The sequence below is a fragment of the Penicillium cosmopolitanum genome (assembly GCF_028827165.1).
Source record: "Penicillium cosmopolitanum strain IBT 29677 chromosome Unknown utg000011l:1.0-3548175.0:1.0-3550911.0, whole genome shotgun sequence".
NCBI classification, from domain to species: Eukaryota; Fungi; Ascomycota; class Eurotiomycetes; order Eurotiales; family Aspergillaceae; genus Penicillium; species Penicillium cosmopolitanum.
In genome coordinates, this window is record NW_026622681.1 from 1547028 (window position 1) to 1573680 (window position 26653).

The window sequence follows — 26653 nt, forward strand, 5'->3', positions numbered from 1 at the left end:
ATTCCGTCCACCGGAAGATAGACAAGATAATAACCTCCGAATCGCAAAACGCTGCTCTTTGTGGGGAAGGTGTCTACAAATACCTAGGTATAGGTATAAAAAATGACAAGAGTGGGATTCGAACCCACGCCCCGAAAGATTACGGATTGCATCTTGTACGGTGTACAGTGATACCTAAACCTGTGAGGTTATTAGTGAAGAGTCTTTATGTAGTGGTAATGTTAGGGCCACGCACGTAACGCCTTAGACCACTCGGCCATCTTGCCAGCGTATATAGCAACTATATCAAAGCTGAGTGTTTATAACAAACTATAGAATCAATCGGTGCCTACACGCATTAATCTAAACACCATTGAACACTATAGGGGACCTGATGTAAACATGGTTACGGTCTGCTCTGCGTCGACGCTTTGCTTCAGGCACCAGTGTGCTGAGTCTTTCAAGTTTCACACCAACTAACTATTTCACCCATCACTACCGTGACCTTCTACCATGGCCACTGCTCTCCGTGATTATAGGGCATTGAGTATGTCCGAAGAGTTCCACGTCAATGTTGGGCGAGTATTCGTCTTCCTAATTGGAATACCGAGCATTCAAAATGACCAACTCTCAAGAGAGCAGCACCGACACTCTGTGCAGCCTAACGTGGATGGAAATTGATGAATCTGTTTGTTATTACCTTGAAAATGATGATTCGATCTCGGAGTTACAAGATCAACTTAATGGAGAGTCGGTGGATCAGCTTCAGGAAATCGAATCTGGCTCCTTCGATACCGGTGATCTTGAGAACAAAGAAGCTGAGGAAAATGACATTTCGCGCAAAGGATTCGAGCGTGCACTTAGAATGGCACACGATGCAGTAGAGCATGCGAAAAATGTTAAAGAGATATTCGGTTATCTGGGACGTCGTGGAGAGAATTCATTTTCGATGTCATGGGAGAAGACCTTCCTCGACTTGCACGTCGTGGACAAAGAGCTTATGACCCAGATACTTGACCTCTCTCGCGATATCAAAATCAAACGCGATGAAAAATTCCGGATCCGTGATTTTGATTAGACTGGAACCACACCCAGAGACTCTTGGCCTAGCCAAGACCCAGCCATCGACGCAAGATGGAGTGTCTTTGTGGAAGACCTCACTCGGATTTCGAACGACGTTATTATCGGTCCAACTCTCACCAAACCGACAGGATCTGCAAACGACCCACTCACAATTCTCTGGAATTACCCATCCTGGTCAAGCCACCGTCATCTCTGGGGGCAGGTCTCCGATGAATCCAATCCCTATTTAAGGATGCATTATGCCAGGCTAGGACTGAACTCATTCATAAAGACTCAAAACAGGATCCCCATTCAAGAGCATTGGACACCGCAAGGAGTGAAATGGGAGCAAAAATACCCAAATTGGGACCTCATAGTGGAAAAGTGTCATGATTTCAACACGTGGCTCAATATGCAGTCCAAGGTCATCCTCCTGATTGGCAAGGAAAATGCATTTATTCCGCGCGAGAAGATTATTCCAGTGAATAAATCGATGGAAATACTTCGTATTGAGCCGTGTAAGCACAAGGGCCGACCCTTTTTGTTCAAGGAACAGCCTTGGTTCGAGGTGATACGGGATCGTTCGACCAAAAAAATTCACTATCTTCTCTTCGTCTCTTACCATACCCAAGCTTTCTTCTATGAGACACATGCCTGGGATTCACGCGTCTACCATGACCTTGTGTGGAATGCGTCCTGTGGCTTTGCAGGCATTCCAGTGCCACAACCGATGTATTTTTTACGTCAGGGCTCTTTCAAGAAATTTGAGAATCCACACAAAAAGCTCATTTATCTTAATAGAGCGATGATGCTTCGACATCTGGAAAAACAAAACGAAACTATTCTTTCTGAGTCGGCTGTTGAAAATGCATTTCACGAGCTACTGAAAAAGAATCCATCCCTCAAACTGTTTCCTGACAAGAATAACAGCTTTGTCGGAACAATTATTCGGTATTACGTCCGAAAGGCCACAGAGAAACAATCTACAAATACATGGAGACGATCGCCTGAAGCGGCAAGAATGTTCGATATAGCAATCACAAATCTTATGAAGCCAGAAACGATAAAGAAGCGTATAGCGACGAACCAAGCTGTGAGGGGATCTGAAACCTGGAGACAATTAATGGGGGGGTAAAAATTCACTCGACGGCCTTAAGAAGGGTCGTGGTCGTCCTAAAAAGCGTAACGTGTGGCCCGCAAAGGTTGAGGCCTTTCTGAAAACCAAACAGGTCCAGGACATGCTATCAGCGAGATCAGAACAACTGACCAAATGTCAACGCCAATGCCAGGAACGATTGATGAATTTAAAATTGGAGACCGATTGCCGACTGAAATACTATTTCAAGGCACATGCAATATGGTACAGCCCTTTCTATCCCAACGGTCTTTGGTTCAAAGGGGATGGGTGTTCCGAGCCCGACGACTTTCCATACAATGAAATTGATCACCCGGCTGTGAAGCTCCAGGGAGCTTGTAAGACATCAGAACGAGGGGCCTTCGAGAAATTAGAATAGCTTCAGGCTTTTCCGAGGGTTACATTATCTGCGTACATTCAGGGCAGAAGAAGGCCACAAGAGATAGACCAACAGGCGCACCCAACTCAGCCCCTTTTTTTAAGAAAAAATAATAATAATAGGACACATACATCATATCAAAACATACAAGAGCGCATGTAGTCACCCACCATACTACAGCCCTCCGTGACTGTGGTACAAATAAGGAGGAGGAGAAGATCATGGCATTGGTAGTTGGCAACATAGCGAAGAATACGAGAATTAAATCCGTTGCGATAACGTATTACCACCACCGAACAAGCTCAAATAAATGGAAATGCGAATATTAGCTTCGAATGCAGCATCCCGATAAAGGGTCGCATTGGCTCCATTTCACACCTATTTAGAGCAGAAACAGTAAGGGTGGGTAGCTTCAAATTCGATCCAAAAGGAACTGATCAAGGAGTATTTCCATGAATCATTCGGACAGCCCAGGCAAGTCACTCGATGCTCCTCGAACTCATTTTCCTGTTGGCGCTTGTTACATCGTCTGCGCCAGTGCCATGGACTGGAATATCTTCAGGCTCGGGCCCCCCTCTCACCTTCGGCGGAGGGGCATCACTGTACCTGCAAAGTTTCATATTCGGGGTTGAAAAAGCCATTACCTAGCTCCAGCGAGGCATTTCCGAGAAAAAAAATTCTCTCGGAAGCCGTGATCACCTAAATAATTAAATTCGAGCCTCCTTAGGCCAAGCACCGGTCGGGGTGGTCACAGCATTTTATGATCCAGCCACATCTTCCATAATCACATCATAAAGCTTAGAGTACACAAATACACAGAGGGCTAGCAACTATTATATAGTACAGCTACAAGGACTCGGAACTGGTGTGTGCATTAGGTGTCGACCGATATTTGCTTCTGATTGGACCAGCAGTCGGCGGGTTGAAAGTTGGCCGATCCGGAGATCATGTCGTCGCCCCAACATCCACTTGGTTGCATTTGGCCATCTCTGCGCTTGTCTCTGTTACCGCGTCTTTTGCTGTTGTGCTTGAATTACATTGATCGACAAGAGTGAGTGGTCCTGTTTTAACCTCCGTGGCTATAATGCACCGATCGGAATTTCGACGTCACGACCCATCGGGTGGGACAAGATCTCAAAAAAGACCAATCGCGTCAGCACTCCATTACAGTCTTATACAGTCAATTGTTATTAATCCTTGATCCAGTTGCCATCGGTGCCACTCGCAAAAGGTTAAATGCTCAGGCGAAAAGCCATGCTCGCGATGCCGGAGAGCTGGCTATGCAGCTCAGTGTCGCTATGCAAACCGCGATCGTAAGATTCGGGTTGACGAAAGGTGCCGCACAAGATTCCTTATTTAGCAAACTCCATTCTGAGAGATTCCAAATTTTAACTTGAAAATTATAGTTACCTGGAGCAGCTCATTCAAGATAGTCAAGAACTTCAAGATCAACGGACATGCCGGGCTCATGGACCACCTGCCCCTTCAAGTTCCCTAGACCAAACGACCAACTTGAATGATCCTCTGCGACGACCCGAGGATGCCAGCTCCATTATCCACGATCACGCAGTTGGAGAGACTCCATGGTTCCAAAGCCTCGGTAGCTCGGCTCTACCATTATACATCAGTGAAGCAGCTTGTACCGCTTTCGCCACTCGTCTTTGCCAGTGTTTGAGCACGACAGATTCGCCAGTGTTTCACTTGCCTCGATGGCGATATACTGATGAAAATACCCTGGAGTCACTTTTCAATGTTGAAGTGCAATGGCCAAGTCTAGTCTATGCCAAGCTATTGGTAAAAACTGCCCTTGGTCACCTAAATCCTGCTTTTCACTTGGTTCTCAGGAAAGAAACGTTGGATGTTCTTCATAACATCTACCAGAGAAGGGAATTCGATGATCCTGGTCTTCAGTGCAAATATTTTGCTTTATTCGCCGTTGGCCAGGCCTTCTCGTCGGTTTACGACACGACAAACTTGAACACGTCCGCCATGCCGGGATCTGCGTTCTTCGCTCGGGCAATGAGCCTATTGCAAATTATTCCTGAACGGCCCAGCATGAATCACATTGAAAGCATTCTCCTTCTTGTAGGCAGGCCCTTTCTATCTCCCTGTTCTTTTTTCATCAACGGTTGTTCTGACCATCGCAAAGGCATACTTTTGTCAATTTCTCAACCGATTCCACTCTGCGTACATTTTGATTGGCAATGCTCTACGACTCAGTCTCAGCCTGGGATTGAATTATAATGTTCCTCAAAGCCAAACATTACATCAAGTGGAAAGGGAGCATCGTGTTCGCATATGGTGGACAATCTATATGCTTGACCGCTTCTGGGGTTCTAAAGCAGGGTTCCCTGTCCAGATCCACGATGACGATGTCCACGTTGATCCACCTTCTAACTTGATCTCTGAAGCATATCCTGAGCATTTCTCAGATAGTGAATATCAAGTGGCAACCGTTGATCTTGCTAGAATTATAGGGAACACGACCAGAGAAATATACAGCCGCAAGAAGTCAACCGAAAGCTTTCTCCAGCGTGAGCAGAAATTGCTCATTCAGCTGAAACAATGGGTACAAACGCTCCCAGAAAATCTCAGGCTCAAGGCAGATAGGCCCAACTCGAAATATACAGTATTTTTGCACCTTCAATTCAGTTATGTGCGTTTCTCGAATTCCAACCGTCGGCTGCTTTTTTATATTACTAATCTGATTTATCATAGTGTGTGATATTGGCAATTCGACCTGTCTTGCTTAATTTACTCGTTTGTCATATCAAAGATAATTCCTCTCCAGCAAATGAGGAAATTACTCCAATCATTGGAGTTTTGAGCGAAGCTTGCATTCACGCTGCGCGGTATTGTTTGAAACTATGCGTCGAAGAATGGACCAGTGGATCAGTGTCATTGTTCGGCTACGCTTTTCCGGCCTATTTGTTTTCCTCGGCGTTGGTACTCACCATATCAAGTCTTCTGCCCTTGGGGGACCCCAACGATCTTGCATCGGTCGATATCGCAACTGAGATCTTGAGAGTCCTAAGCGCATCCAATAGCCTAGCGGCCAAGGATCTCTACGAACACCTTCAACGAGTTCGTCTCTGCTTAAGTCACCGCATATCTGATGCCACACTTTCTCCAACAAATGATGAAAATATGACTCTCATCGCCGATCCCACAGTACGGTTGCCTCTTGAACACCATAGCCCTTCGCCCGTGCCCGAGGCGTCGATGGACTACAGGAATTTTTCTACTGAAGAAGTTGCCGATAATTTAAGCCCTTGTCTCACGACTGAAATGACCCTGCGAAACCCGTTGATGCAGGACTTCCTCGCTCAATCCAGCTTCGATGTGGGCTCTTTGGACGCACCGGAGATACCGAATGACTTTGACGCGGCCTTTCTTTGGTCAGGCACCATGTGCACAGAATAGATCCTAATTTCGTTTTCTAAATAAGACGTTTATCTTTTTGCACATATATTCATCATTTGTATGGGTTTTGAGACTCATCGATCGGTATTTTTGAGAATTGCCGGTCAAAAGTGGGGAAACCGCCTGTAAGCGCGAATGGCCTTTTTCACGCTGGCCGTAGTCAGTTACATTCAGATCCACTCAAAGACCTTGGACGGCTGCTGATAAATAGTTTTAACTGCTTGAGAGCAACCTGTGTTCCTTCTCTGAAGTAATTCCTTAGCGCATAAATGAAGCTTCAAAATGAATATTCATTTTTCAAAGTCTCCAAGACTGAAAATGTATTGGAGGCTGCTGAAAAATATCGAGATCTCCGACTACGAGCTTTGAAAACCTCACCCAGTTCATTTTCGTCCACATATGAGATTGAGGCTGCCTTCTCTGAATCCGACTGGATTGATCGTTTGACAGTACCTGATCGTGAGGTCTTCATATGTGCCGCAACTCCAGTACACATAAATACGACTCCCCCGCCCGTTGAATGGATTGGTCAAGTCACACTACGTGGGCCAATGTCCATGGCCGATTTCGCCTTGCCCGCCGAATCTGGGCAAACCGAGTTGAAATCAGACGCAGAAGAAGAACGATGGCAAATGCTTAGTCTATTTACGCTCCCAGAGCACCGTGGAAATGGTCTTGGTGGGAAATTATGCCAGGTGGCGGTCGACTACTTGCGAACTTGGCAATCGTCGCCTAATCAAATATACATCCGCCTCATGGTCAAGCCTGAAAACCACGTCACCGTGAATCTTTACAGACGTCTTGGCTTTGCGACTGTTGGTAAATGTACTCTTGCTGAAGCACTAAGGGCAAATGGAGATGGGCATCTTTTACCTAAGGACTTGGAGTTGGCTTCTGCGAAATATTCTCAGCGATCGGGGCTTCTTATGTCTTTCTTTATGCACCGTAATTGAAAAATACATTATCGATGGCTCACGGAAATTATAGTTTATATATATTGTTTGTTAAATACAAGAGTATGGATTCAAGTTGGTCGATGTTTGTCCTCGTCTAGATCCAGGATGCTCCGAGCTGTCTCTATACCAGCCCCGCATCAGCAATACCGCTAGGTTGCCGTAGTCTAGTCACAAAATTTCTATACAGCTCATATCCCCCCTTTTCTAATAGCCCTTGGCCTCACCGGGAGGAAAAAAGCCAGTGAAGTAGTCAATCTTTCCGAGAGGAACCCCCTCCTTGCGCAAAATTCCATAGGCGGTCGTGAGGTGGAAGTAAATGTTCGGCAAGGCAATGCGATGAGCGTAAACAGCATTGGTAACATCAATTGAGACAGTGGGTGCAACCTTAGTGGGTCCAGCATTGTCGTAATTCTCGTTGATATAGTTCTTGTCGGCCTTGTTAAGCGTCTTCCGCACTGTCTCGATGCGCTCGTGGAATTCAGCGAACGTCAGCGGACTGCCTTCGTAGGTCGTTGGCTCTCGGCCAGACACCTTGGCCGTCAGATTCTCTGTGAACTGAACAACAAGGCGGATTTGGTCGGTCAATGGATACATGTCCTCATGCAAACGAGCCGCGGGGAGAGTGCTGGCATTGGAGGCTTTCTCGGCTTGGTGGAGTATATGTGAAAGTGTGTCGAGAATGCGCTGGAGCACCACAATAGTGCCGTCATAGAAAGTGTGGCTCATAGTGAAGATTGGTTGATTGTGTAGGATTTGAATGGAAGATTTTTAGTTAAGAGGAGATTGAAAAGAAGAACCTGGTTTGAAACCCATTGATAAATGTTGTGAGTCTTACTGTTGGGGGCGATGCGCTAGGACTAATGGGGAAACCGTTTCGCCAACCTTTTGAGACAATCTTAAGTAACAGCTAGACACGTCTTTCGCTGGCAGATAGCCAAAGAAATAGAGGAAGGCCATTTTGATGCTAGTTGTTGACCATAGATTAAGGTAGAGCCGCCTCATCCGGGCCAAGACATAACTCTGATTGAAGTTCCACCAAGGTCCGATAAGGGGGGCTCTAGCTTTAGCATTTCTTGCTGATTAGGCAGTTGGCTTCCAGGAGATTTATCACTGCAATTGGGAACGAGCTATACAATTGCGACGAGAGTTCCAATATCGTGGGAGCAATTCTGAGGCAGCATTGACACATCGCACTCCCCCACACTTCGAATAGATGCTCATCAACGAACTCATCTGGTTTCTCCTTTACAAAATCCTGGGGCTATTTTCTGCGCGACCTTTCTTGGAATTTGATCCATTGACAGGAATAAGACCAACTTTCCGAGCGATAAAGCTATGTAAACAACGAGGCTAAATCAACGATGTAACGCTACGGAGGAAGTGTGGGGTAAGGGATGAACAATCCGGTAAATAAACCTCACGGAAATAGTTTCTCCACTGGAAATTTACTCTATTGATACCTGCAGCTCCAAATTAAACATATGTTTTAGACAAGGCATTAGTCCCTTCATGGATCAGCCAATGTCATATAAATCGATCGGCTGCCGTGATGGACACCAGTCACCAACCACACTCAGGAATGCAGTAATTGACGATATCTGGGGAACCTCCCATCAGAAATAGCACCATGAGATTACGAGGCATTCTCATTGCCGCCATTTTGAGCTTCAGGGTTGACGCTCAAGATGACACACTTGGTCTCAGTAGTGGATATACGTCCTTGTCAACAGCAAATTTTGACGTCAAACTAGTAAAGGACTCTCAGATTCTAGCTTCTCTTAAACCAACTGGAGATGACTTTGACTTCATGCCATTTGACTTCATTTCATACAGAGCGGGAAATGGACAATACCATAATGGTGATATAACCTACCGTTATCGCAAATCTGGAACTACTCCTTGGCTTTCAGGCGATTCGTCAAGCGCAAGGAAAAAGGTGAAAGCAATAGCTTCTACAGCACTTGCTGCCGCAGACCTTGCGTCGACATTGCCGAGTCAATCGCCTCTTCAAGTTATTCGAAAATGGTCAGATCTCGACGGCGATCTAGGTCTATCGTTTACCTTGACAAACCAAGGAAATGCAAGTCTTGAAATTGGAGGTCTCGGATTTCCGACAGAATTCAATAGCATTTTTTCCAATCGCACGGCGGACGATATGTCGGCCAAATGCTCTTTGGCTGATCCGTATATAGGCTTGGATGCCGGCTATATCCAAGTCACGCCAACATCTGGAACTGGAGCTGCCTTGATCGTCACTCCACTTCTTAACACGAGCACCCCTTTCGAAGCGTGGAGAAATTTGGATGAAACCAGCACGGATCCTTTGTACTATGGGAGTCAAACCTACGAGGGTTTCTACGAATGGCAGTCCCATACCAAAGCCTATGCGGAGGATGAATGGGCGGAAGTCACGCCTTGGAACGAGCCAAGTTCTCGGGTTCTTCAAACCGGTGAATCAATCACGTATGGGCTTCGATTTTCTGTTGTCAAGAATGGTATTCGCGGTATACAAAAGGCGGTTCAGTCGACCAACACGCCTTTGACGATCGGAATTCCGGGATGGGTCGTCCCCGCCGATCTCACTGCTCAACTCTACGTGTTTCACTCTGACATTTCAAAGATTGAATCGAGCGATGACGCGTTCAAGATCACGAAGTCTCAAACGAACGCGTTCGCTCTCACGCCAACGGGGTCCGTTTGGGGTCGAGCCAAAGTGACCATCACGTACAAAGATGGTAAAGTCCAGACTGTTCATTACTTCATCACCGAGTCAGCCCCAGCAGTCATCAGCAGACTCGGCAAATTCTCAACTACATCCATGTGGTATAACGACCCGACGGACCCCTTCGGGCGATCTCCATCTGTGATAACATGGGATCACTCCACTGGAGCACAAGTTCTTCAGGAGCCTCGGGTTTGGATATCGGGGCTAAGTGATGAGGGTGGCGTGATTTACCTAGCAACCGCAATGAAACAGTTTGGTCTCGCCGATGCGTCGGAAGTAGCCAAACTGGAGCAATTCGCCAACAAAGTGCTGTCCAAAAAGATCCAAAATTTAGATTTCACGGTTCGCAAAAGTATCTTTTTCTACGATCCCAAACAACTTCCTGACTACCAGTATGACCAATCGATCAACTGGGGCAACTGGTGGTCTTGGAACAAGGATGCGTCGTATGCCACAGACCGGGCATACGATTATATTCATGTTATTGGGGCATATTGGGCACTATATCGTGCGGGGAGAGATAATGATTCCATTTTGAAAGTTCACAATTGGCAGTGGTATCTTGGACAAGCTTATAACACCACCATTGCCTGCTTTGAAACAAACTCAATTGGAGATGGGGTAATAGGTTACTCACGCCTAGGACTGATGGGTGAGACCGTTGTTGGAGAGCTTCTTGCCGATCTTCAGCGCGAAAAATGGTCGGACGAAGCAGATGCTGTAGAAGCCGCAATGAAGCTTCGGGCTGATGCATGGGACTCTCAGACAGAACCGTTTGGGAGTGAAATGGCATGGGATTCGACAGGCCAGGAAGGGATATACTATTGGAGCAAGTAAGTTATAGCGACCAGGAGATTTTTAAGAGTTCTTCTGACGTTCGACTCAAGCTATTTCAAATTGATGAACACTGCTACAAAAACCATCAACAGCATCCTGGGATTCATGCCGACAGTGTCACATTGGGGATGGAATGGGAATGCCCGGCGTTATTGGGACTTCGTGTGAGCTCCCTTCTAGTTTTCATTTGGCTGGAATTTTTGCTGATCCCCACACTCTAGTTACGGTGGTAAATTGCAACGCATTGAGCGAATGATTCACCACTATGGATCAGGGCTCAATGCACTTCCTCTTCTTTCTCAATTCCGCCAAAATCCCAAGGACACTTATCTCCTTCGAGTCGGCTATGGGGGTATTACCGGCCCGCTCAGCAACATCCGGGAGGACGGCTCCATGTATAATGGCTTTCACTCGTTCCCAGATACCCTTCGCGGCGATGATTATTCTGGGGACTATGGGCCCAATTTCTTGGGCGTCATGCTTGGGTTGGCTTCCTATGTCGTTGATGACCCCGATGTCGGACTGATAACATATGGAGGAAATATGGCGATCAGTGGTAGTACTGTCACTGTGCACCCACGAGACGCTGTGCGACGACGAGTTTATATCGCTTCAATGGGTATTTATGTCGTCATCAGTGCTGGCCAGATCGACAGGTACTCCCTTGACAAGTCTGACGCAACCTCTCTGCAACTGCACATCGTGCCCGGCCCTGCCAAAGCACTCGATACGATTATCTGGGTGGAAACCCCCGGGACAAATGACGAATATGCAGCGGTGGGACAAAATAAGAAGATCCGAGAAGGATGGCAAGTAAAGCTTGGTTCTGGGGGTGTGGATATCACTGTCTCCAAGCAATGATCTAGCCTAAACGACGAGGCTCAATCACTAGTACCTGTCTTTATTTCTCTCTTGGATTTTCGATCCCTTCATTCGCCGGAATTCACCCGGAGCCAGCACAAGAAATCTTACTTTGCTTCTGTGACATAGTATCGTCAATATCACTCAGTCTCTAGCATCTGTCCGTTATCATCATGCCCGTGCAAGGATATTGACGGAGGATTGTCCCACGGGGTATTCGCAATAGGAAATTCCGAATTGGTATTATTCGCAGTCATTATACAAACAGTAAATAATACTGGAAACTTCTTTATGACGTTTCTATGATATGAACATACAGTAGACCAAGATATCAGGAAAATCTGGGGTAGCGCGCGGGTGAGATCCCGACCAGTCAGATCCAAGTCGAAATATCACCAGCGTCAAGATCCTTGGATACCCTGCAGACTCAGCATTCTTCCCTTGCCCATGATGAGGAGAAGCAGGCAGAGGAATTTGGTCACTGTTACATCTGTATAGGTACGTTCCTGAAGATTGGGGGCCTAAGCAGACATTGTCCCGACTTTGGTTCACGATCGCCCATTGCGAGGATCATCACAACTGCCCACTCGCGTTCAAAGTATTATCACGATACGTCAGCACGCGAAAAGTTCGATGGTATTCTTGTCGATGCTATGGGGACCTGCGATGCGCTGTGTTCGCAAAAAGAGGATTCGCATACCCCTGTATGGTAACAGATCGGCAAGGATTTGCCACCACCGCCCTGAAGACCCATAGCTCTATTAACGAATCAGCACACCAGGGCTCCGCGCTGCTTCTGTCGTTACTATTTGGGGAATCCGGGGCTCCATAATCTCCATTTTTGTTTTCGTACACCAGGCAGTTGAGATCGTCGAAGTTTTCCGAGAATCGGCGATTCTGAGTCATGATCGCGGCGAGATGGCCGGAGGATGAGAACAATGGGGATAATAGCAAAGAGTTTGGGGGGTTTGTCTAATTTACTTATTTGAGGATACACGAATTTGAATGAAACTTGGAAAAAGATGAAATAAATCATGATTGGCCAGCAAAAGATTCTCAGTGTGAATTAGATAGATATAGGACAGTAGCTATATACAGGATTTCAGTTTTTGTCTATTGATCGTAAATTTGTCGTGAAGTCATAAGTCGTTATCTCGATCGGATAATGTGTGGTTTTGGTGAACCGAAGAGGAGTGATGGTAGTGTGGCAAGGTAGTCCGAGAAAATCATGGAAGAGTCCAGCTCAGCCAGCACAGGGAGAGACCGTGACACAGCAGAAGTTCTTATTAGAATCCATGCAGTCCTGGCTCTGAATCAGCATGCCACTGTCCGTGTTGGTTTTTGTTGGTGGCGTAATCTCAGCAGGGGGTTCGACGACACGGATGACGGTATTCTTCATCATGAGATCTTCTTGGTCGTCGGTGGTGTCTAATTCATCCTCGTCGTCGGTTTCCTCAAACTCGAAAGAGCTGATACGGGACTTCATATCGTTCTCTGTCCATTCGACGGAGCCACAATGCAAGCGGAAGTGTGCAACACAGCGACGCAGGTTGGGATCGGGAGCGGTGGCTTCCCGGGCCAATTTCTCTTTGGAAATGACCGTGAGTTTATATGGGAGAGCGTTTCGGTTGGCCATTGGGGGCCAGCGTTTATTCGCGTTTCTGAAAGGTTGAAGAGGAACTGCGCGAGCAGGAGACGGCGACTTTGGTTCGGCGCGGGCAATGGTCATCTGGACCGATTGATATTATAGTTGTGGATAGATGCAATGTTTGGTATAATTGGATCCGGAGTCAATCGACGGTGAAATTGTCGAGGTTTTCGGTATATATGGATATTGAGGTATGGTCACGAAGGTGAAGAGGTGGAGAGTTGCGAAAGGGAGTAAAAGAAAATCGAGGGATGTAAAAAAAATGAAGAGCACCCAGACTTATACGGGCGGATCTGCAGCGTGGGGAATGGAATGCAAGCGCCCAAGCCCACACAACCTTGCAAGCCCACTTAGCCTCGAGTTGCCGTGTCACCAGGTCCGAGTCTTTCGTCCAAGTTCGGTTCTAGACTCAGCCAATGCAGACAACGCAGCAAAAGGGTTCCTCAGCACTGGCCAAGTGGCGCCCGGCTTCGGCGGTTTCTCGACACCGCTGGATAAACAAGATCTATTCCTTGAATCATGACTATGGTATTGTCAAAGTATATTTTTATAGTCTAAATAATCCCCTCCAAGTTTTTCCAGATCAACTTCTTTTCCTAGCAAAAAATGGTGAATATTTGGGATGGTTTTGATGGTGGTGCAAGTGTGGCCGGCTAATCGGCCCTCAGGAGGCAAAGACCGAGTGGAGCCAACCGTGATCAGTTGATGCTTCGAAAAATTTTCGGTGGAGACCCTGCGCTGTAGCTTATCTGTTCTCCGACCGCCTAAAAACAGAACGGTCGCACGGGGAAACTCACGATCTCCACGGATTACCGTGTCAGGAAATCCGAACCCCCTCACCCTTTGACAACTCGCATCCAGAACGTTGAATTTGACGGTTACCAACTCATCTATATAGACCAAAATATTACTTTTACATCTAATTTATGCCCTTTCTCAATGTTTTCTAACCATAGATCCCCACTCAAAGCTCTTGAAACTCTGCAGTGACTCAGCAACCCAAGAGGCAGGAATGCCGAGCTTCAGTTCCACCACATGATTCTTAAGAACATTCAGCATTCCCCTTTCTCCGCGCTTTCCGGGGCTCTGTCGGCTTCTGGAATGGCCGTGAACGGCCCGACTACTCGTTGTACACATTTTACACCCGATTATTCCATCTCCATTGGCTCTTTCCTACTGAATGCCACCAGCTGTCGCCACGCCTCGTCACACCTGCTTCGATCTTTGCAGTCAACAATTGACGATCCCCCACTTGAGTCGGTCTGAAAGCAGCCACCGACGGTGGAATGGCGGCGGATTCCTTCCCTCGAACAAAAGGAGACCCGCTTAAGACTTTTTCAGCCAAGCATCGTGAAACCTTGGAACGCTACCCTTTTTTAAAGTGGACCGCGTGGATCAAAGTGCATGTAATCGGCGACACGCCTAAATGGCGTGCTCGGATATTTCATCCAGAGTCCGATTGGAAATATCGACATTGTACGAGTACGGAAATGAAAGTACTACGAACAAAGGACAGAAGCAAAATGCATCTCAAGTATGATGCCAATTTCGAATTGCGGTGCGAGCCGGGCTGATGTTTTCGAGGTATTACCGCAACGAATAAACAAAAAGGGGCTATTTGCTCACTAGTGCTTCGTGAGACCTGTGTTTACCAAGAAAATGATATCTTCACCCGGAGCAAGCACCTCGAAAATGCGAAGCATACATAAGTTCCTTGGTACATACCGAAAGCGTCGAAATAAACCTATAACGGAATAATGAAACAATAACAAAGCGTGAGTGAAAAGTCGACAACACAGCGTGTCACCCTAGCGAGATTAAATTCCAGACGATGAACTCGAAAGAATTCGAAGAAGACAGGATGCTAGCACCGTGACCCGGAAAGGTAAATCTCCAACTCTGGTAGCCTTTTATTCGTGTTTGGTTTGTTATGATATGATCTCCATCTATACTTCTATACTTCTATACTTCTATTCTTGGTATCCTCCTGTTAACCATCAATATGCCTGACACAGTAAAAGTACACTGCAAGGGTCTTTTTTTTCTTGGCTAGAGCTTTCTTAGGGCTTAATACTACATCATTGACTCAGCTAGCTGTAAGCTAGTATAGAATTCTAGAAACGAATAGAGAATCTTAAGGATTACTAGTACCAAACGCACGGAGCGAGCTAGTTAATGGCTAAATGATCGTGCGTTGCGACCTCGGTAGTATACTTCTGAATATATCTACTTTCATAATCATATTTATTGGTATCTCTCTATGGTTACTGGTTATCTACATAAATTCGAGGGCCATCTAGTTAGTCTATACTACTATTACTAACCAAAAGCCGCACGAGCTCAATCCCAGTGATGATCCGGCTCGGAGGACGCTATGCGACAATGTAATTCCTTTTGCCTTTGTCCCGGAGCGCTTACTCCATACTGGCTCTGGTGTTTATGGCTATGACCGTCCAGCTAAACGAACAGCTTTCATCCACGTCAGGCATGGCTGAATATGCAGGTATATTGTGATGTCTCAGACCGGTCGGGGCACAGACATGTGGCTTGGTGCCGAGTCTCGATGCGTACAGGCGTGGATGGCGAATAATCGTAGAGAATCACTTTGGAATCTTGGAACAGAATCGCGGTACATTCTCACTAGCATCTACAAATTGCAAGTCAGATCAGTATTCTGTGCATTATCGCGGAAATTTGTATTGCTAACAACTTAAACTGGTCGTCAGCTACGGTGTATCTTACCATGGCAAGCCTCGGTATGGTCGGCACCAGCACATACTAAACATACCCCGCAATGCCCATCAGACAATCTGATAACCCCAAGCGACATGCAAAAGTGAATGTTCTGCATTCTTAAGATGCGAGGTTTAACTATTTTCACAAAGTACGAGGGCAAAGGTGCAGTCGCAATTTTATGGTTTAGACTCTGCACACTAACATGCTCCCACCGGCTTAACCCCTCCATCAACCACAACTCCCTTCAATGTCAACTCCACTCCAAGATTCCTCACATTCCAGTTCCCAACGGACACTACTGCACATCACCGGATGACTTCTCAAACCCACTGGTTTCCATCTCGATCTATTGGTCATGAGCTCAAACTGCCCCGTGCGCGACCAAAACGCACGTCGCTTCCCGGCTCCAGCTGCAGCTTGAAACATTCCTGGTGCCCACTAATGCACGAACACGACCAACGAGCACTATGACAATATCCCAGGAGGGGTAACGAAGACATTATTCTCTTCTGACTACCCTGGCCGCGCGGCGTCGAACCTGGAAAGATTGTCAGTCACCAGGTCGAAAAGAACATACCCCTGGCTCGTTCCACCTATCTGGTGAGCGTTTACCGTTCTTCAAACCAAATCCTCCGAGCCCACTATCGGATGTAAGAACTCAATCCGTTGTCTCGGGGTCGAGGCCTCGTTACGATCCGGACTGAAAGGCTCCCATCGTTACATCCAGGAATGGAAATGGAAAGTACTACTGTGATACTTTCATCTCACATATTTGATGTTCAATGAGTCTTGATGGTGTGCAGGTCCTCATAAATTTGTTATTGGCCATTCATATCTGGGCGGAGCTTCCAAAAAGAGCATCTGGAACGTTGAAATAGATTGATCGTGCTTGGGCCGAGTGACAGAGTTTGAATCTGGCACTTGAGGCTATTCCGGAAGACCCTGGAGCTGTCATGGATTCTGCTCTAGCCTTTCCCATCGATGCAAACCGTGCAGCGCGTGGCGTTGGTTACGACATGCAACGCTCCGAGCTAGAGCCGTTTCGTTCTTCAAACCCTGGCTAAAGTCTATACTTTGACTCAATATAGAGCTAAGCCGGCAACACGAAGGCGCTCTTCGCGCGTGATAAGGATTTGTCCACATGCCACAAACTAACATACATGCGGTTCCTTTCCTTTCCAGTCCATATGGGGCTTTGATCTGCCTTCTTGGCTTTGACGCGAATGGTGATTCGATCGATTTGGATAGTGATCACTCTTTCGAGGCCCCTCGCGTCGAAGATCTTTGATTATGGCTTGGTCTCGTTTCTTTGGTATCTCAAAAGAGGGGGTTTCCCCGTTAAGCTTTGTGATAAGTAAGTTCATCGTCGCCCAGTTCAGCTGCGGTGTACGTTGATTGGTGTCTGCTTTTGTGCCGTTGCATTCAAGAGACAGGCACAATAAACTCTGCTGGTCAAGTTTGAGTCGGGATTGTCCTAAGTTGGACTACTGGACTCGGGGCTATCAACCTGTCATCTCCATGGGTTGATGATCACATCGTGCTGACGAATGTGGCCATTTCCATTCCGTAGATTGATGGCGCAACGGGCCGCCTAAAACATGTTGAAGGAGCCCAGAGTTGGATAGCGGGATTGGTTATTGTACTGTTTTGTGCCTAAGTTGCCAGAAAAAGAAAAGGCATTTGCGATTTTCATATTACTACACAGCTCGCATGGAAATTGGCGGATGGTGATGTTATATGACTATGTGCATATGAATCGATGTTCTCGCGCTGGCCAGGAATAGACATAGGTCTGCCTAGAAGGTATTACATGCCGTCGCATTTACCCGTTCATTATATCAGATGTTTCAGAGATATGTCCTACCTGGTCGGGAAGATGATGTCCCGGGTTACATCCGAAGCCGTGGATCACAAAGCCCCTAGCTTCCAAAGGTTGATCCTGCGTCTCATTTAGAATATGCACACACAAGGGACCCTATCTTTTCCCCAAAGGAGAACACCAGAGTCACCTTGAGTTTCTTGGGTGGCCCAAAGTTGCCTTCGTGCTGTGCAACAGGAGCAGAGTACCGGAGCCGAGCAAGTAAACAGCAGCGATGCAGACCGACTGTTGTGAGACCCGGCGAGCCCAATACGTGAAGAAAATATTCCCGCTTTGAACTCGCGCATTCAATAATTCCATCGGGTTGATGATCGTCATTGGGCGATGCTGTGCATTTCCGTCTCACAGCCATCGGGGACTGTTCACCATCGTATATGAGGGCTTGGGGGACGATCTCGCGCCTATAGTATTTGGAATCGCGCGCATGGACCGTTGATCTTCTCAAGTGACCGTTTTCTCAGGTCATCTGCTCATCCTCGATCGTGGGGCTTGCAGCTTGCGAACGTGACCGTTCCAACCCCTCCAAGGGAAAACCTGGTGAAGCGGGAGCATCGTTTCTCAAGCAAAAACCGTCGCAACGGTATACAGACTATCTTAAAATGCACAGCAAAAAAAAGGCTTTTGCCTTTTTTTATTATTTCAAAGGAAAGTTTGAGAGATATTACCCACGCTGCCTACAGTCTTCGGGACATGATGGCCGCATGAGCATTAATACTCTGGAGTATTCTCATCACCCACTAGTTCGAAATAGTCGTTAGTTCGACTCATCCGGATGACAAGATGCGGCCTGAGCTCCTCTCCCGGTTATTTCCAGAGATCTCATTCATCCTGTCCCTTTTTTCCCGGGGATATTGCCCGGGGGGTAGAAGAGTGAGCGAGTGAGCGAAGTCGGCGCAAAAACAAGGAATGGTTATCTTCTTTGTTTGCAGGTTCTCTTCGGACTATGGTTGCTAGTACTAGTTAGTATGTGTGTTAGTATTCATGACCGCTAGTGTTGTCGACCCGATTAAATCCGGCTGCGCGTCGTTAATGCGGATTGGCTATCATGTTGGGTTTCAGTTTTTGCAGAAACGAAGGGCCCATGCCCCGCCCTCGTCGCGAATTATGCATGACCTTGGCCGAGATCAGAGTGGTTATATCGTCCGGACCAAGGTTTCCCCCGCGGCATTCTAAGTAGATCACAGTCGATCACGTATTTTCTTCCTCTTGTGCTTTTCTAACCCTTCATTGCTTTACGTCTGCCTAGGTAATAGATTTTAAGACACCTCAAGTTACACAGTCTAGGTCGGTCGAGTGCGATCAGAGCCCTTGGAGACCTATCACAGCTAGCAGTGTCTCTCACTGTGTGATGGAAGCGCGAAAAGAGTCAAAAAAGGCACAACTTGAGAGTTGAGTAAAAGGAGGACAGGGTCCAGGTTGCTTTATAGCCTAGAACTTGCAATATTTTCCAAGGGCACACTGACTCGGACCCATAGTATTATTTAGCCTTTATTTATTATTTCTGTCTCCTTTTTGCGAATTCCCTCTATTCATTGCTATTCCCATTGGCTTTATTTTTCCCCTGCGTCCATCGCGGAATGGTCGATTTCCAAACCCTTTTGTACTACGGTTACTCGCCCCTTCTTTCTCCTGTCCACGCAGGGTCCTAAATCTGCCAACCCCATCTTCGATCGTGGTGTTACGTCGGGAAAATTGAGGGAAAATTGGCTGAAGCCAAAAAGAGGAAAGGGGAAAAAAATAAAAATAAAAAAGAGGAAAATCAATAAGGCAAAAAGGAATAAGCCCCAAAAAGTCGAAGACAAAGAACCCAGTTAAGAGGTGAAAAGCCCTGTTTCACGACGATCTCATTTGTCTTTTTTACCCCTCCAGCCCCAACGCCGCGCGCCATACCCGCAACCTGGCACGTTTCTTAGAACAAAAGGAAATTGCTCCCAGGTCGAATCCTTCAAGGCACCAATATCCGATCATTCCTATGCACTGGGCTCGGCATATCCCGTCTTATTGCTCGTGCCCGTCTTTTGGGCGGATGATGAGCTAGAGGGATTTGATACTTATTATTTTCTTCATTATTTATTATTCATTATTCATACCTACGCCTTTCATTAATCATACTTCCCCAACCTCGTGACCAATCACGCGACGCTATCCACTTTCCCCTCCTCGCGGTATTCCATCTTTCCACAGGACCCGGTGCAGACCCTGTGGATACAAGATAGCCTTGGTAGCGGCATATCCAGAATATCGACAGGTTCCAGCATATCGACCGCCTGAGGCTCAAGAGTATCGACCTCTATCAAAGTATCAAGAGTGAAGTATATATTACTCACGTGCTCTCACGTGCCACACGTGAATCAGGCAGAAAGCTCAGGCTTTTAAGGCACCAATTCTCACCGCCTCGCCCCTCTCAAACCCAAAGCCATCAACGACAACCAAAAGCTCCAGTTTGACCTCCAACCTTTCCCGCCGATCGACCTCAAGAGGCCGGAGCTCTCGCTGCATGCAAGCTTAGCCCTACCCGCTTTCTTGCGCGTTTCTCCTCCCCCTCCATCGCGACATATTCGACGCGCTTTCTCGCGGCCTGCGCTGCCGTCCGACTCCCGTGCCCTTTGACTATGTATGGCACGCCTCACTCTCTCAACACGATGAGCGGAATGGGAGGAGAGGCCGTTGATGGCTCGGGAACCATCGATCCGGCAAATTTGAGCAATTCTGGTATGTTTAGTTGTTTCCATTTACGCTCTGTCCCTCGTCCCTTTTCGCGCCTTCGTGTCCGATATTGCTTCTATCGCGACTTATCTTTTGCGCAAACCCCCGACCCCCACACGCGCACACGATCGCTTTCTTGCGATTTGCCCTGAGATCGCGTGCGCGCAACCTCCCTTGACCATATTTTTGCATTCTATCACCATTTTCCTGTCGCCCGCCTTCAAACTGATACCCCCGCTAGTCTCTGGTCAACCGGCACCATCCCTGCTGAACCAAGTCCCCGTGGTGTCAAGCGTAGTCACACCCCTGATCACAGTGGGAATGGACATACAGAAGGAGATCAGGATGATGGTACGTGCCTCATGGGCAGAGAATGTGCCGTCATGTTACCTTTCGAATAGCCATCGTGTCCGCAACTTCCGTCGCTTGTCATGTTCTTTTGTTCGGTCGCATTTGGCTTTAGATCCTTTCGGTGGGCTGGACTAACTCGTATTTTTTCTTCTTCTATAAACAGAGGACCACAGCCGCCGCAAGCGCGGTCGTCCCCCAAAGACGCCACGAGCAAGCTCCAGCGATCATCCGACCACAGGCACCCCGATACAAACGCCGCAGATGCAGTCCCGGCCGCTTCCCCATCAGTCTGCCGGGTCACCACAGCTCGCTTCGCCTCCGGATAAGGTAACACCGACAAAGACGCTAGTAAAGGCACTTCCGACAGTCCGAGACCACACTTCCGACCAGTTGAACGATGAAGGCGATGAATATATCCCCAAGGAGTTCGATGAAGCAGGAGAGACAAAGGTGGATGCTATGGGATATCCGCAGGGAAATCGTGAATACAAGTGTCGGACATTCCGTGTACCCAACCGAGGCGAAAAGCTCTTCATGCTGGCGACAGAGTGCGCGAGGGTCTTGAACTACCGTGATTCGTACCTACTGTTCAACAAAAATCGATCTTTGCACAAGATTATCGCATCTCAGATCGAGAAAGACGACCTGATACAGCAGGATATCCTTCCGTATTCTTATCGATCCCGCCAAATTGCGATCGTGTCTGCTAGATCCATGTTCCGCCAGTTTGGTAGTCGAGTGGTTGCCAACGGTCGACGGGTTCGAGACGACTACTGGGAGAGCAAGGCCAGGAAACAAGGTTTCACTGAAGAAGATATGGCGGGCGAGAAGCGTCCCGGTGCTGCTAAGACTAGGGATGGAGCAGCTACCGAAACTGAACGTCACAATACGCTACCGGCACTCCCACATAACGATGTTATCTTCAGCAGTGTCGTCGAGGCCCTGCCTCCAGGTCTCTCGTTAGATGTGACTGATGCTTCTGCCCTGGGACAACTTCCCTTGATCCATATGGCGACGACAGACGACCATCGTCTACGGGACTACATGTCACATCAACAGGCGCGCCAAGAATTAACGGGTCAACCCTATCAAGATCGCACGCAAACCAGTACCGGCGCAGAAATCATTCACCAGGCTCAGACTGCCGCCGACTTCAACCGGGCCCTGGGAGCTCAACGAAACCTCCGCTTGAAAGGACTCGAAGAATTCTACAGCAAACCACGGGAAGCACCTGAAACGGATCAGCCACAGTCAAGCACCGCTCTCGATTCCGGTCTTTCCGTATCGCAACCTCTTCAAACTGCTCAGGTTCCTCCCGCAGGAATGGCAAACCCTTCTCAGGCGCAGCCTGTGATGCCACATCACCAACAGCCCATGATGGCTCAGCAAGCTTACGCCCAACATCAGCACCAACAAGCTATTGCACAGTCTCCCGTTCGAGGTATCCCGGCAGGCATGCGACCCGACCTTATGCATCAACGATCCAACCCATCTATGCCCGCTGGTGTGGCACAAGCCCCTTACGGATATCCTTCGCAACAGCAGCAGCAGCAGCAGCAGCAGCAGATGTGGGGTCAACCTCCTCCGCAACCTCAACCCTCACCCGTACCTTCAGGCGCCCAGGGTGTCGGCATGCCTCAATATGCCCAGCAAATGGCAGCTGCTCCCCAGCAAGCACCGTCACCAATTCACCATGCCCAACAGCCTCACCAATCTCCCCGCAACCAGCACCGCCCATCTGTGCCGCAAATGCAGCAACAATTTCAGATGCAACATCCGCAAGCGCAACAACAAGCCATGGGACAAATGTACCCTGGCGGAGCCCCTGCTGGATACCCCGCGATGCCGCGAGGGATGTACCCCTCGAGTCAAGCCGGCCCTGGCGGTCAAGCCTATATGGGCCAACCTCAACAACACTCCGGTATGGCGGTCAACATGGGAGCTGCTGGTATGCCTGGGTGGCCGCCTGGTACTGGGCCTGGTGGAGCCATGCAGCCCGGTCAACCCCAGCCAGGTCAATCAGGCAGCCCGCTTGGAGGATGGTCAGGATACTAGATTCCAGCTTGGCGTTATCTAGAATGGGCATTTTCCAAGGGATTCGATATTCTTCTCCGTTTTCATCTCAACATCACAGAGACGTCCCTTTTGTTTGGCTTCTGGCCCTTGCTCTCCCCCATTCCTTTCCCTTTGTTCCTTTTGGCCACATTTCGATGTTGTGTATGTTCATCTCTTTCTGACGCCCCCTTGCATATCGTATCTGCTTGTGTGCAAATCCCTTGACGAAGAGGGGGGAGTTCTTCGATAATGTTAATCTGGGCCAACCTCCCTATACCCTCTTGTTGTACCCGGTTGGGCTCGATTCTCGATCGAGATACCCATTTTGCTCTTTTTATTCTTATGTGTCCATTTCTCTCCACTTTGTTCTTGTGGCATTCGGCGTTTCCCTGTTGACTGAATTTGACTTGATCTGGCGTTGATGATATTGCCGATTGGTTTTACAGGATTACTATGAGTATGTACTTTTTTTATTGTTGAAATCTTTTCTGTGATTCTCTATTCTTTATTCTTCCTTGATTTCTCTCTATACATGGTCGTTTATAGAGGGATGTATGGGTTTTCCTTGACATCGTGAATTGAAGTTTATCAAATGGTTTGTTTCATTTAGGGCAAAGCCAAGCTTTGGTTGTTCCCCATTCCTCTCCGGGCAGGAACTACGTCTCCTTTATACATTGGATGTACTCTTCTCTTCTCTTCTCTATTCTTTTGGACTCTGCAGTTGACCGCTTGTGACTCCTTTTTGTATGTTCTTGCTGCTCTTTTCGCTTGTGTACCGTCTTGACTTAAGAATTCTTTTGGATTCCCCCTTTGGTTTCGCTTGTCTATTTGAGATCCGGGGTCACTCCCCTGAATGACAATTTTTAGTTTCTTTTTGATACTGCCCTTCAGTTGTCTATATTCGATTGTTTGTTTGTTTTAAAGTTCTTATGCTTCCTTTTCTTTTTATCTCTGCGGACCAATCCCTTCCCCCTCCGATCGCTCTGATAGCCACAAATTGATAGTGACACCTCGCTCTGCCGGCGGTAGTTTGTCTTGGGTACCTAATAATAGATATGATTTTTATTTGGTCGTCTTCTAGCGCTCCAACAACAAAAACAAAGTTTACTAATAATAGTCGTAGTATATATATTATGATATGACATATAAAAAGCAAAAAGTAAGCGTCCCCGGGAAGGCTCGAACTTCCAACCTCTCGATTAACAGTCGAACGCGCTAGCCAATTGCGCCACGGAGACTTGCTTGCTGAGAAGTGGCGGAAATTATTGCATCATATCTCAGAAAATACTTTTAGCCGAGAATCTTCCGGTGTTGGGATGGCAAAGTTGTTCCCCGCACGTTTCCAACAATAGTCACACAGTCACACTACCTTTTACCCTTTACTTTTTACCTTTACCTCCGGCAAACTTGAACCTTGAAATATTCTCCAACATCATAGCCCCCCTTCTACAAGATTCACCAAATCCTGCTTATTCCATTCCCCCCCCTGCTCGCTACGATAGGCTGTACCAGCTTCGCAATGGTCCCCACATAGATGTAACGAACACACTTGCACACCACCGCACCGCACCGGAGAGGTCCGAGCGGGGCGTCAGGGGCAATTTTTCATTCGAACCTCACAACTAGCTTCTCCGATCATCACCCATTTGCGACTGAGTAAGGCTGGGGGAGTACACAATATCCTTGTCGAGCCGAGTCATGCCGTCCGGTCAGCACTACCAGCCGGGATCCCAGTCAAGCCGGGGAGGACTCGGTGTGGGAGTCCCACCCAAGCAACCCAAATTTGTGAAGGATGCCCCGGATACCAAGACAAAGAATTTAGTCATCCGGCCCCCAGGCGACTTCCTCTGGGTAGATTACCAGGATGATAAGTCTCAAGGCCGCGAATTATCCCGTTCTAAGCAGGCTTTCGTAAGGACCCGCCATCATCGCATGCGAAGGGAGAAGCAGCTGCAACAATTAAAATCCCCTCCCGATCATCAGGGCCCCTCACCGTCCGATTCAAGTTCTACTACGTCTTCTACTTCTTCTACCTCTTCTACTACGGCCACCAACCCTGAGAGAAACACTACTCGTGTGCCCAAGCATGAAGAAGATTACGATGACAATGTGCTGGAATGTCGCAACCACTATCAAGCTTCCCAGCAATGCCCATTAATAAATAACTCCATCGGAGCTGGGGTCCTCGATGGAAGTCCTGCTCTGGCCGTCTCCATTGACCAAAATCCAAATATTTACTTCCAACATTGTGAGTGCCTACTACCTATACCATGGCCACAGCCCAGTCCAGTCCTATCCAGCATTAATCTACACCCAAATTTGAATTTGATTCACTTTCGTCTGTCCTCATCCGCCAAGTGAAATACTAGTTAACACATTAACGCAGATCGAATTCATAGCTCAAGATCATGCTTCCCTCTTTGCTCCAGCGGGGTGGTAGTCTGGTTTTGGCAAAAGGCCCTCGAAGATCCCGCCTTGATGCAAATTAAATTATCAATCAGCGCATCTCACCGTGCTGCGATTCTCGAATCATGTGGTGCTCCACCGGACATGATTCGGAAACCCGCACAGGATGCACTTCGCCTCCGCGTTGGAACGATCAAATCAGTCCAGGAGCTATTGCAAAATAAAGCCAAGATATACGCTGGCTCAACCATCTTTATTATTTCTCATCTTATTGTCGCAGAGGTAAGAATTTCTGTCACCGCCCTCGTTCTCGTGGGCTCGGCTTCGGGTCTTGTTGGAAGGCTTCCTGCTCACACCAATCTAGGGTATGGAAGGCAATGTCGAGGCCGTCGAAGCACATATAAATGGTATGGATAAAATAATTGCCGGGGCAGGTGGACTGGATGCTCTTGATTTTGGCCTACTGGCTATGGTTTATAGGTAAAGCTCACGGCTCCCGCATACCATATAAGAATATGTACCTCGATTTCAGAACACATCTAACGATCTTTTCACAGCTGCGCATTCGTTCGAGGGCTGATAACTCAATCACCACCGGCACTCTACATGTGTTCTAAATTCCAGAACAGAGTATTCAAAGAGTCCGCCTTTTTCAAACTGAACAACCGATTTACAAAACTATCCAAACTCTCCAATCTCGGCACCAGTTTCCTCGACTCACCTTGGTCGAGAGATATTCCGCCCATGTTCAAGTCGATTATTTCTTTGTTCCAGCAGCTGGTGACCTATTACGAGAGCTTGGACATTGTCGTTGCCGAACCGATGTCCGTTGAAAATGACTGTTTACTATTTTTGGGTTATCGGCTACTGGCTCTACCATATCAGTGTGTGCTCACGCCGTTTCAAGAAACGCTGCGACTCACAATCTTGACCTACGCGTCTGTAAGAGTTTGGAGCTTTTACGGCATGGCTTGTTTGGAAGCTCATACTGAGACGCTACGACAAAGCCTACTCGGGAGTCTTCCAGTGATTCGAAGCACTGCTCCCGACCTACTGTTTTGGGTTCTCTTCATAGGCAGTCTTGCGTCCAGAGGAATGAGATGTCATCCGTGGTTTCTGACTCGCCTCGTGGATGCCGCAGACCAGTTAGGGCTGGAAGGTTGGGATAGTGCGGTCCCTATATTAGAGAGGTTTTTCTTCGTCTGTCGGTTGAGAGATGAACCTGCCAGAGACTTGTGGAATTCCGCATTCCGCTGAGACAGGGCAGGCGGTTATTGTATAATATTAAGAACACTCATAGTTATGAGTTAATGTATCATGCGTTTATGATGAATATATAGCAACAAAATCCAATACCAGGATGGATCTATTCAAGTTGAAATTCTCCTTCCAAGTCCTGAAATAATGTAGACTAACCCCGCGATAAATTCAAAAAATCGATGAATCCCAATCACCGCCAAAATTAAATGCAATACCTTCTTCGCGACTGGTAGTCACGCAATTGCCACCCTAACC

General features: G+C 47.6%; 8 protein-coding genes across 8 annotated transcripts; 6 read left to right on the forward strand and 2 right to left on the reverse strand.

Moving 5' to 3' along the window:
• Positions 1-598: 598 nt before the first annotated feature.
• Positions 599-1057, forward strand: N7509_012071 (uncharacterized protein; the record flags this gene model as incomplete). Its single annotated transcript, XM_056636708.1, has 1 exon — positions 599-1057. One exon carries the CDS (start codon positions 599-601, stop codon positions 1055-1057), a length of 459 nt encoding a protein of 152 aa, XP_056482738.1.
• A 3487-nt stretch (positions 1058-4544) lies between these two features.
• N7509_012072 (fungal specific transcription factor domain-containing protein) lies at positions 4545-5978 on the forward strand (the record flags this gene model as incomplete). The annotated part of the gene is made up of 3 exons (XM_056636709.1): positions 4545-4640; positions 4705-5211; positions 5274-5978. The coding sequence occupies 3 exons, from the start codon at positions 4545-4547 to the stop codon at positions 5976-5978; spliced, it is 1308 nt and encodes a 435-aa protein (XP_056482739.1).
• A 269-nt stretch (positions 5979-6247) lies between these two features.
• On the forward strand, positions 6248-6931 carry N7509_012073 (GNAT family N-acetyltransferase; the record flags this gene model as incomplete). Its single annotated transcript, XM_056636710.1, has 1 exon — positions 6248-6931. One exon carries the CDS (start codon positions 6248-6250, stop codon positions 6929-6931), a length of 684 nt encoding a protein of 227 aa, XP_056482740.1.
• A 207-nt stretch (positions 6932-7138) lies between these two features.
• On the reverse strand, positions 7139-7660 carry N7509_012074 (DUF1993 domain-containing protein; the record flags this gene model as incomplete). The annotated part of the gene is made up of 1 exon (XM_056636711.1): positions 7139-7660. The coding sequence occupies one exon, from the start codon at positions 7658-7660 to the stop codon at positions 7139-7141; it is 522 nt and encodes a 173-aa protein (XP_056482741.1).
• A 901-nt stretch (positions 7661-8561) lies between these two features.
• N7509_012075 (uncharacterized protein) lies at positions 8562-11357 on the forward strand (the record flags this gene model as incomplete). Its single annotated transcript, XM_056636712.1, has 3 exons — positions 8562-10492; positions 10547-10660; positions 10718-11357. The coding sequence occupies 3 exons, from the start codon at positions 8562-8564 to the stop codon at positions 11355-11357; spliced, it is 2685 nt and encodes an 894-aa protein (XP_056482742.1).
• A 1243-nt stretch (positions 11358-12600) lies between these two features.
• N7509_012076 (uncharacterized protein) lies at positions 12601-13086 on the reverse strand (the record flags this gene model as incomplete). The annotated part of the gene is made up of 1 exon (XM_056636713.1): positions 12601-13086. One exon carries the CDS (start codon positions 13084-13086, stop codon positions 12601-12603), a length of 486 nt encoding a protein of 161 aa, XP_056482743.1.
• A 7146-nt stretch (positions 13087-20232) lies between these two features.
• On the forward strand, positions 20233-22732 carry N7509_012077 (putative nuclear localization protein; the record flags this gene model as incomplete). Its single annotated transcript, XM_056636714.1, has 3 exons — positions 20233-20332; positions 20480-20677; positions 20841-22732. 3 exons carry the CDS (start codon positions 20233-20235, stop codon positions 22730-22732), a joined length of 2190 nt encoding a protein of 729 aa, XP_056482744.1.
• A 1698-nt stretch (positions 22733-24430) lies between these two features.
• On the forward strand, positions 24431-26395 carry N7509_012078 (uncharacterized protein; the record flags this gene model as incomplete). The annotated part of the gene is made up of 4 exons (XM_056636715.1): positions 24431-24980; positions 25119-25471; positions 25503-25618; positions 25696-26395. 4 exons carry the CDS (start codon positions 24431-24433, stop codon positions 26393-26395), a joined length of 1719 nt encoding a protein of 572 aa, XP_056482745.1.
• Between the last annotated feature and the right edge of the window lie 258 nt (positions 26396-26653).